The 10,801-nt window shown below is 50.8% G+C and overlaps 2 protein-coding genes across 2 annotated transcripts; both read right to left on the bottom strand.

Annotated features, from left to right (window-relative positions):
* Window positions 1–4,061: 4,061 nt before the first annotated feature.
* On the bottom strand, window positions 4,062–6,998 carry UHO2_03223 (putative PMA1 - H+-transporting P-type ATPase; the record flags this gene model as incomplete). Its single annotated transcript, XM_041558138.1, has 1 exon — window positions 4,062–6,998. One exon carries the CDS (start codon window positions 6,996–6,998, stop codon window positions 4,062–4,064), a length of 2,937 nt encoding a protein of 978 aa, XP_041414072.1.
* Window positions 6,999–9,471: 2,473 nt separating this feature from the next.
* UHO2_03222 (uncharacterized protein) lies at window positions 9,472–10,331 on the bottom strand (the record flags this gene model as incomplete). Its single annotated transcript, XM_041558137.1, has 3 exons — window positions 9,472–9,720; window positions 9,768–9,901; window positions 10,223–10,331. 3 exons carry the CDS (start codon window positions 10,329–10,331, stop codon window positions 9,472–9,474), a joined length of 492 nt encoding a protein of 163 aa, XP_041414071.1.
* Window positions 10,332–10,801: the final 470 nt, after the last annotated feature.

Genomic DNA, 10,801 nt, shown 5'->3' with positions numbered 1-10,801 from the left:
GAAAGAGAGAGAGGGTCAAATAAGAAGGGAAGCATGAAGCGTTGCAGAGTTGGACCGCAGTGCAGCTGCGCCGCCGACTGTCAAGAATGGCCAGAACTTGAAATTTCTCTCGCTCTTTTTTTACCTGGCTCCCCGTTGTCTCAGTTGCTGTGCCGCCCCTTTGGACTCCAATTGGAAGCATGTGAGTTAGTTGAAATGTATGCACCACTTCGTTGAGGCCCACATTCAGGCTCTCTTTGCACAGGTGTGTAGCAACTGCAATACTTATCATATATAAGTGGACTAAGGTTACAAACATGAGTATATATATCTTCACATTGTCTCTGAGAACATTGAGCAGCCTGTCACCGGATCGGGAATCGGGTAACCAAACCGAACTTAGTGAGCAGCAAAACCACTACACCAGCTAGTCCCTTAGCTGGTGTACCTGATTCACACAACACTGAAGTATAAGCATTTTCACTCCCAAATGCTCCGGACTCGGAGAACGGAATTCCATTCTGGTGACACAGCCTTAGGTGAGTCAAGTGTCTCTTCTGCAGAGCTTCTGAGCCATTGTCATGTCAGCCTTTATGTATTTCACATACCTGAGTCAGCTCATGAATAAGCAGCATTTGCTTTCACAAGCTTTGCTCTCTCAGCTTTCTGAATAGACCCTGGAAATTTTCCAACATACAGTTGCATCCCAAATTGCCCAGCATCTAATTAATTTGATATGGTGTTCTCAGGTCCTTTTCATGATGATGACCAGTACTCTTTGTTCTCTTTGACAACACCCACTTTGTGTGGTATGGTTGCAAAGCTTGGATAGCCTGCTATCAGAATATGTGAGAAAAAAAGGGTGGTCCCACCAAAGAATATGTTGGAATTTAGGTTGGTGCTCTTTGAAGCCCCTCCTCCTCAATTAATTCTGTACCTTGTGTAACTTATCGCTTTGCACAGGTATGATATAAACAAAGATGTTTCGGGGTGTTTTGACAAGTTTAGGACATCATATGGCAATACTGCTGTCAACATGGCAAGGTGGGCAAAAAATCAATATGGGGAGGACTAAATACACCACCACTCACCTATTATGGGTCAAAGAGCTGCTCCAAGCAGGTTTCTCAACAAGGGAGATAGCAACTAAACTGTTTATCAACAAATCCAGCATTGCTGAACTGGCAAAACAGGTACCAGAGAATGAATATGTGAAAAGGACCCCTGGGAGGCCCCTCCTCCTCTCCTTGCACCAACAGGCATTACTCACCAGAGGAATTAGCAAGAATTCTTATACTTTGGCTACTGAAGCTTCAGCCTACTGGCTATGACACTATCAACTTTGTTTGTCCAGACAAACCATTACACATGCACTGAAGTGAGCTGGACTTAAGTTTAGGGCAAAAAGAAGAAAACCCTTGCTCACAGATAAACATAGGAAGGCAAGGAGGGTGTTTGCCAAGGAGTATAGACATTGGACTGTTGAACAATGGAAGAATGTCATCTGGAGTGATGAATGCAAGGTTCAACACATTGGAAAGGGCTTGGAAAAGTGATACTGGTCCAGGGATGTCAACTATGATATATATATACCTACACTGCAGGGGGGTGGCCACAGCAGCATGATTTGGAGGTGTATGACCTGGGCAGGCCTAGGTCTAATGGTCTATATAGATGACAAACTGAATTCAGAGCATTACATTGAGTTGCTGGAGGAAGTGGTGCCTGGTAGCATCTTGAAGTGGAAGAATATACAGAGAATTCTGCCAAGGGATAAATTGATCTTTCAGCAAGACAGTGCCCACCCTCACACTGCCAAAGTTGCCAAGGAGTACCTGGAGGAGGTCAAACTCAATGTATTGCCCTGGCCTGCAATGTCTCCAGACCTGAGTCCTATAAAACATGTGTGGCAGCAGCTGAAAAAGCAGCTATATCAGCAAAGATATACTATCAACAATAAAGCTCAACTCATTGCAGCTATCAACAGGTTTTGGGCAACTTTTCCCAAGGAATCAGTCCAGGCACTCATAAAGTTGATGCCCAGGAGGTTACAGACTGTAAGGGTTGCAAAAGGGGGCCATACAAAATACTAAAATATAGTATATAGTAATTTAGGAGGAGCTTTACACTCAAAAAAAGTCGTGGCACTTTCACTGTGCACAAATGTGGTCCAATCATAACAAAACTTATATGTACTTGTAGCTATCAATCTCAGCTTTCCAACAATATGTCACAAGCTACACTTCATTGAGGATACCAGCTCTTGAGAAGCAAAGTTGATGTGTGGTGATGAGCATTTAATTATCCTAAAAGATGCTGGGCAATTTTGGACATGACTGTATCTTCAACTGAGTTGGTTGGAAAGGCCTAACTCGCCCGGCTCCTTTTTCTGTGCAAAAGCACCTAATTTCGCTTTTGCTGAGGTCTGGTGCCTTACAATCCCTCCTGTCGACTTTTGCCCCCAAAAAAAAAAAAAAACAAAAAAAAAAAAAACAAAAAAAAAAAAACAAAAAAAAAAAACAAAAAAAAAAAAACAAAAAAAAAACAAAAAGCATGAGAGCACCTTGTCAATTAGAGAATTGAGCAGATGCCCACGCCGGCACTTTTCGACTCAGAATCGATTCCCGCGCCGCCAATACACACCAAGAGCGTGAGCATCAGCTCTGAATGCGTGGTCGTCGTTGGTCTGCCTGCAAAAAGCCAAGCCAAGCCAGCTGTCGAGCTCAGCGGAGAAAGCCGTTGCGGTCGTCTTTGTTGCCTTGCGCGGCCTTCATCTGCATCGGAAGGTTACAAAGATAGAGCTCACGAGCGGGACTCAAAGCGATCTTGTCATCTAGTTTGCTTTGTATATAATTCACACGTGAACATGCGATGGCGGTCATTACCTATCGTTGTTGCAAGTCTCGACTTTACCTATGACTAGCTATCTCTTCACATGTGCTTGCCGTGGACTTGAATCATCGTCGTCTCTTGACATGCTTCTACTTCTAAGCCGATAACCCGTTCCCAGGTGAACGTAGAGTAGCTCCACGACGGAGGACACGTCCAGTCAAGCCCTGACGATCACGTTCTGGAAAGCTGTGAGCGGTCAACAGGTGCCTGGCACCGGCGACCATGCATGCACTCCTCACTGAACTGCTTCCGGCCTGTGCAGAGGGCCGAACACCTTCATCGATTCAACATATCGCCGAGGAGGACCTTCCCATCAGTCGGGATTAGGAATCGGACCGCCTCATCATTATCAGGGTAGGACTTCTTGTGAAGGGACGGGTCAGTAAGTGTGCGACTCCAACTGTTAATCTCAGTTGTCGACAGCTCGCACTCGGCCTGCCATGAAAGTAACGGGGTGACAGGGCTGCATTCTGGTCAAGCATCCAAGCTTGCTGAGCTCGACATGGTCGTCCATGACACGACACGGGAGGTAGCGAGGGCGGTTGAGCAACAGCTCATCCGAATGGGTACAACAAGGGCAAGGCGACTCTGTCGAGGCGAAAATAGTTCCGTCCGACAATTCCATCGATCTTGGTCAGAGCCAACCTCGAGCTTTGTTTGCTGTTCAAGAATCTTACCGGTCCACTGTTCCACCGCAAATGCGGAAGATTGCCTCGCTCTTCACTATGGACCACTCATCCCCCTGCTAATGGACGCTAAGAACTCAGAGCTCAGCACAGCAGGTATTTTCACTCACAAGTGTGTCAACAGCCTTCTCAACACAGAGCAAAGACGAATAGAGATGCGAAATAATTGCAGATCGTGCCAAAAGCAAAGTAGATATCAAAAATATGAGCGTCTGAGAAACGTGAAGTCGAAGGTTTTAGATCGTATCGAGCGAAAGGGCCAAACCTCTCGCTCCTGAGTCTTGACTGGCGGAACGGGTCATGTAGAGAGTGTGATTCTAGTTGGTAGACGGAACTTGTAGCTCGAGAGCAAAGGACGCATGATGGCAGCCCTGGGGTAAATGATGGGGAATGAGATTAGAGCTGCTGCCAATCCTGCAAAGCAGTTCCACAAGCGGCACATCAGCGGGTAATAGAGGGAAGGAGAAGAAGAAACAGTCAAGGAAAGCTGTGCAAGCGTTCCCTTTACTCGTCCTCGATCTCGGTACGAGGGTGGAAGGCCCAGAGCTCCTCGCCATCGTCGTTCTTCTCGTGAACGATGGTGAGACGCTGCAGGTTGACGAAGAAGTCCTCGAGGAGAGGGTTCTTCTGCGATCGGGTGCGGCGGCCGAGGTTGTTGAGCCACTCCCATCGGTTGAGAACGTAGTAGACAGCGCCAACGACGGCAGTAACACCGATCGAGTAGGCGTAGATACGGACGATAGTGACAATGTCGGTCCAGCCACCGTGGGGAGCGGTGACGGGGTTGCGGCGAGGAGCACCCGAGAGCCAGCCGAAGAGACAGAAGAGAGTAGCAATGACATCGACACCCAAGACGGCGCCGACGAGCTGCCACGAGGGAAGAGTGATGTCCGACTCACCACCGCCGAGACGGGTGATGAAGATGAGCCAGTTCTCAGTGAGCGAAACCTCGAGGAAGAGAATCTCCTGAGTGTTACCGAAGTTCTGAATGACACCACCATTGTTCAAGAAGAGAGTACCGCGGATGATCCATGTACCGGCGGCAAGCAAGAAACCGAGGACGACCGAGATGATCCAGATCTTGGGCAACTGCCACTCGACGGGAGCCTTGGCGTGGGGAGCGTTGTCATAAGCAATGGCAATGGTGGCGACATCGGCGAAGAGGGCGATGAAGACGATCAAGTTGGAGCGGATGACCTCGTCAAGTATGAGGATGGTGAGCACAAGGTAGATCTCAAGGTGGAGACAAAGCGAGATACGGTACTGGATGTAAGCCTTCATACGGTGGAAAATCTGACGGGCGACCTTGATCGAGGTGATGATGGTCGAGAGACCCTCGTCGAGGAAGACGACATCGGCAGCCGATCGGGCAGCGTCGGAAGCACCTTCGACGGCAATACCACAGTCGGCCTTCTTGAGCGAGGGAGCGTCGTTGACACCGTCACCAGTCATGGCAGTCAAGTGACCACGGTGCTGGAGCATCTCGACGACTTGGTACTTGTGCTCGGGAAAGACCTCAGCGAAACCGTCGGCAGCCTCAACAAAATCGTGAATAGCCGAACCAGCCATGCCACCAGAGCCGATGAGACGGTGTGAGTCGTAAACCTTGGTGCCGAGAGCAAGCATCTTGCAGGTCTCCTTGGCGATAGCGACGGCGTCACCAGTAAGCATCTTAACCGAGATACCGAGCGACTGAGCCTCTGCGATGGTGGCAGCGGTGTCGGAACGAGGAGGGTCGAACATGGGAAGAAGACCAAGGAGCTTCCACTGACCGTCAGTGTTCATGGCAACACCGAGCGAACGGAAACCACGCGAAGCAAAGTCACCAGCGACCTTTCGGTACTGGGCGGCAGTCTCGGCATCAGGAGCGCAGAGCTTGAGAATAGCGTTGGGGGCACCCTTGGCGGCGATGTACTGCTTGCCATCCTTCTCGACCTCGGCGGTAATACGCTTGGAAACAGGGTCGAAGGGGATGAACTTGTGGGTGATCCAGCCAGAAGCGAGCTCGTCCTGAGCACCGGGGTAGTCCTTAAGGGTCGAGATGGTAACCTTGTCGATAGGGTCGAGCGACTTGACGTTGTGGGACGAAGCAAGAGCAGCGACGGCCATCATGTAGTTGACGTCAACACCCTCAGAGGTGAAAGGCTCGTGAATGGAAAGCTTGTTGGCAGTGAGGGTACCAGTCTTGTCGGAGCAGAGAACGTCAACACCAGCAAGAGACTCGATGGCAGTGAGCTTCTGAACGATAGCCTGGCGCTTGGCAAGGTAAGCGGCACCGACAGCCATGGTGGTGGTAGTAACACAAGGAAGACCGACTGGAACACCAATGATGAGGAAGATCAAGGTATAGATGAGCAAGTTGTTGTCGGCGGGGGTGGCAATACCAGTGTTGCGGAAGAAGCCGCCGATCCAGAAGATAAGGGTGAAGACGATGACGAGGAAGAGAAGAGCGGAACCGATGGAGCCCATGACCTTCTGGAAGTGGCCCTCAGTCTCGCCACCGAGGACGAGAGCGGCAGTGCGACCGACGAAAGTTTGCTTGGCAATGTCCGTGCAAAGAACGTAAGCCTTTCCACGCTTGCAACCGGTGGTGTAGAAGACGGTGTCACCGATATGCTTGTCAACGGCGAGCGACTCTCCAGTAATGGCCGACTGGTCACAAGCGATGATGGCAGGACCCTTGTCGACACCCTCGTCCTCGTCGTCGCCCTCGCGGCGAGAGGCACGAGCCTTCTCGAGAATGGCAGCGGCCTGGGACCCGTCCTTGTCTTCGTAGGCAGCCAAAACGCGACCGTCGCAAGGAACGGTCTTACCATCTTCGATCACGACAATGTCGCCGGGAACAAGGTCACGAGCCTCGACCTCGACCTCGTGGCCGTCACGGATAACAGTAGAGCGAAGAGCGATACCAGCCTTGAGCTGGGCAACAATGTCACCGGCCTGCTTCTCCTGGTACCAACCGACGAAGGCGTTGAGGAGCAAGATGGCAATGATAACACCAAAGTCAATCCAGTCACGGAGACCGGCAGCGAGCACGACGGCAAGCTCCATGACGTACAGGACGGAACCACGGAAGAAACCAATGAACTTGAGAAAGAGGTTCTCCTTGGGAGACTCGAGCTCATTGTAACCGAAGAGGGAGCGGCGGTGGCCGACCTCGGACTCGCTGACACCCTTGAGCATGTCAGTCTCGAGCCAGGAGGCAGGAACCTTCTGGGCAACCTCCTGGACTTCACCGTGCTTGTTGACACGGACCTCCTTGGTCTTCCAGAAGGCGGGAAACTGGCGTTTCTTGACAACGTGAGTCTCATCGCCACCCTCCTCGTCAGTGTCGGTGGACTTTTGGGCACGGATGAACTCGATGAGCTGAGCGTACTCCTCAGAGACACCGCCCAAGGTCTTCTCGTTTCTACCCTCCTGGGTAGCGGAGCTGTCGGACATTGTGTGGAACTAGTCTGACTGAGCACTTGTGTATAAGCTAATAGTGGTGATCAGAGGAAGTAAGAAGGAGGAAAGGGTAGAAAAAGGCGGGAGATGGAGGCAAGGAAAGGGAAGGAATGAAACAAAGCGGACGACAGTGTAAGACGGGGCGAAAAGGAAGAGACAAGATGCGACAAGGTCAGTTTCTGCTCCACGACAATAAAAGTGTATTGATCAGGAGAAGTCCATAGCTGGCAATCTGGGCAAGCAGACCAAAACAACAAGACAACAGACAGAGCCAGGTATGACCTGCTTGCCTTGCAATACAGATCTGTGACTGGAAACACTCGAAATCAGCTGCGACCGCTAATCGCAGTTGTCCGACGGCCTGACCTGCCTGTTCTCGTCAGCGCAGCAATGCAGAGAACACCTAAAAGAGTTGCTGCGATGCTGTAGATAGACGACGAAAGATGTGGAAACTTACGTTGTACTTAGATGATCGCTCGCTTGGTTGCGGCGCTAGAAAAGGAACTCTCTCACTCTACCGATGGGATTGAGGTAGCCGGTGAAACGCGATTCAACAGACAAGAGTCACGTCGTTCGCAGAGAGGAAAGGATTGCGGAGAGATAGGGAAAGGGAGGATCTTGAGGATGATGGTGATGAATCGAAAGGAAGAATAGGCAAGCTACGAACTTTGGCTAGCGATGGAGGGGGAGCCTTTGTTTATCAGGCGGAAGCGGCGGCGACAGTGAGACTTGGCAGGGGAGCACAGAGCGAGGGACGGAAGAGGTATGAGAGCCGCAGACAATCAGACAATCAGCGGCAGAGAGAAAGAGGAAAACAAACAGAGCAGACGCACGAATACACAACATCGTGCAGATTCTGTCGACGCACGGGCGAACGGGCAGAAAATCAGGAAAATGGAATTGTAAAGAAGAAGAAAAAACTGGAGGGATCAGCTGAGCTGCCACCACTGCTACGCGCTGCCTCTACACCTTAAAACATTGGAGGCGACGGAATCGAAAGCATGAGATCCTCCGTACAGTAGTCAGAGAGCGAGCGCCTGACTGAAGAGACCTCAACTACTCAAAACAGTGAAGGCTAAGATCATTAGTAATTATTTATTAATAGCTGGGAGCACAGAAGTACAAACCGATGGTTCGAGAGCGAGAAAAGGGTTGTGTTTCCGGCTTTCTGGCGAGAACAGAAGGCGAGTGACCGTTATTTCACAGGCGAGGAGAACGACAGCAGTCAATCTAAGCCAAGTTGGAGCTGGAACGGGCACTTGGGCAGTGAAAAAAGTTCAACGCGCAGCGCACCTCGGGAAACAGAATATCGAATCGATCACGGCTCGACTCGAGGTGATATTTTATTTTTTTTGTCCAGCCGCGGCGGCGGCAGCGGCACGAGATGCAGCATCAGCAGTTGGAAGCAGCAGCAACAGGAGCAGCAACAGAGCAGCATACTGTTTACCCGCCTGCAGTGTTGTGGCAGATTAGAAGCGAGGATGACCTTTTCGTGCATCTCCCACGGCTGCCTGCAGCTTTGCTCGAACAAAAAAGAATCCGATTAGGAACCAAGTTGCCAGGTAGAATTGCAGAGGCTTGACCAAAATAAGGCCGAAAATCGTTGCGAGAAAATCGGAAATCCAAACAACCCCACCACGAGAACACGAATCCGGTTGAAATCGCCCTGATAATTCACATTTGCAACAGGCGATGACAGGCAGAACAAACCTTCGGCATCTGACTGCAGTCAAATCCTTCCACGCTCACACTGGAATACAGAAAGTGGTAGTTGACAGGCAGTAAGCAATCAAAAACACACAAGCGAGGAGCTCAAGTTTGAACTCACTCAAGCCCCTTCGGCAGCCAGCTTCCTTCCTGAGGAGTTCTCTTCGTTGCCCTCTTCTCTCATTTCCGCGCCTGGCTCGCTTCTGAGCGTACCAGATCGGAGACCACGAGGACAGATGGCGGTTCGAAAGTGACTTGAGAAGGCGAGCCTAAGGTTCCTCCTCGTCTCGTTTCAGGTCAATCATCTCGCACAAGTAATGCTTTTGTCTCCCTCTCTTTTCGTTTCAAATGTTGAGGAGCCGAACTGGCTTGAACCACGTTCGAATCAGATCAATCCTCTTTCTCTGGCTGGCCTCTCGCAACATCGAATAGGCGTCGAGGTGATCACTTTTATCAAGAGCGTTGCGTATCATGTTGAGCTTCGTCTGTGTGTGGCAATGCCAGTTCAAGGTCTTTATTATGCCTGTCCCTGGAAGCCAGTGCCTTGGAAATGTCGATCGGCTGCACATGCCGCCGCGCCTGTGTTGTGCCTGTGTTTTAATCTGGACGAGTAGACTGCCGAGCGGGCGGACCCAGAGAGGTTCCAAAAGCACCTGCACCGTACAAGTCAAATCTAGCTGTGTTTTCATTTCCGGTTCTTTCTCAGAAGAAGGAATTTGCAACGCCATTCGACTCAGGCCACATCGGCAGCTCCTTTTCCCTACACTCTCGTCGGAACATCCGACTCTCCTGAAGCGGCAAACACTCGCACATCATTCTGCTGAATGGCATTTACCAGCTCGAGTATCAACAAATGGTCTCGGCCAAGTTGTGAAGAAGTGTATGAGCATTTGATCAAGCATCGACCGCAGCGCTTCAAATATAGAGGCGCCCGGAAACAGCCTGATGATTTCGATGCAGAGCCAAGCAGGTCCTGATCATCGACGCATCTGCGATCATCCCTGTGACCCTGAACCGGCAATCAAGCCCACGCCGTCATCCGACACTGCAACGCACAGTATGCTCTCTCCTGCCCCTGACTTGACACTGTTTGACAAGTTGAGCGCTCATCTCGACACTCTTTGTATCTCTGATTGCATCCATCAGGACCTTGTCGCTTGTCCATTCAATTCGTGCGCTACAATACCTTGCTGCAGTCATCAGCAGCAACGGGTCCTTCCCTGAGTTCAAAGCTGCATCGGTGCCTTGCTGTCAGCTCAAGACTGCACCTGGACCGTCGCGAGCAAGGCACATCTCCCCCGCCTTTGCAAACTTCCTGCGGGATCGTCAACACACGGCACCAGTCAATTGGATGTGCTCCAAACAGTCATCGTGATTTCAGCGGTGACCGCATATCGAGACATAACGAGATGGAGCCCGATATGACGATCAGAGTAACCCGTGTCGATCCTTGGCATAACGGCTGTTTGTGTGCATCAAGCATCGGCCCGGCATCTCTTGTAGATACTGACCAAGCTTCAAATGACGGCAGGGTTGATCTTCGGATCCAAAGAAGGCCATGAGAATACGCGCCTTATCCAAATCCTTGGAGATTCGGCCGACTGAGATTTCTTCGGACATTTTCGCCTTTCCTGTCGCCTGGCTGACTTGGGAGTGACGGCAGCAGCGATGCTTGTCATGTCTCAAATTGTGCTGCTCGTGGTCTTGATGGTGCTCATATATGGTCTGCCTACTCAGTTGCGGCATGCATTGATACGACAATGTGCCTTGCCGGGCTGGATTTGCGAGGGGACGATGCCACTTTATTGCCGTCGACAAATGGTATCCAACCGACAGTCAAGTTGAACAGCATATGATTAGATGCACTGCCTGAAGATTCCAGAGCGAACTCTCCGGTCCAGCTACTACTGCTTTGGTGGTACAAGGAAGCAGTGCTTTCTCGCGTCAGCAAAGCCAGCTTCTGTTGCGTTTGATTCGCGTCGGGAACGCCAGGCCTCAGAAAACGAAGGAGTTTGGGCTAGTCAAGAATCGACATCGTGACAGGCCTTCCCGCGGAGGCAAGACGTGATTCGAAGTGCGTTCGAGATAGA

The sequence above is a fragment of the Ustilago hordei genome, assembly GCF_900519145.1.
Source record: "Ustilago hordei strain Uho2 genome assembly, contig: UHO2_contig_05, whole genome shotgun sequence".
Classification (NCBI taxonomy): Eukaryota; Fungi; Basidiomycota; class Ustilaginomycetes; order Ustilaginales; family Ustilaginaceae; genus Ustilago; species Ustilago hordei.
The sequence above is the reverse complement of the archived record's forward strand: the minus strand, read 5'-3'. Positions and strand labels throughout refer to the sequence as shown.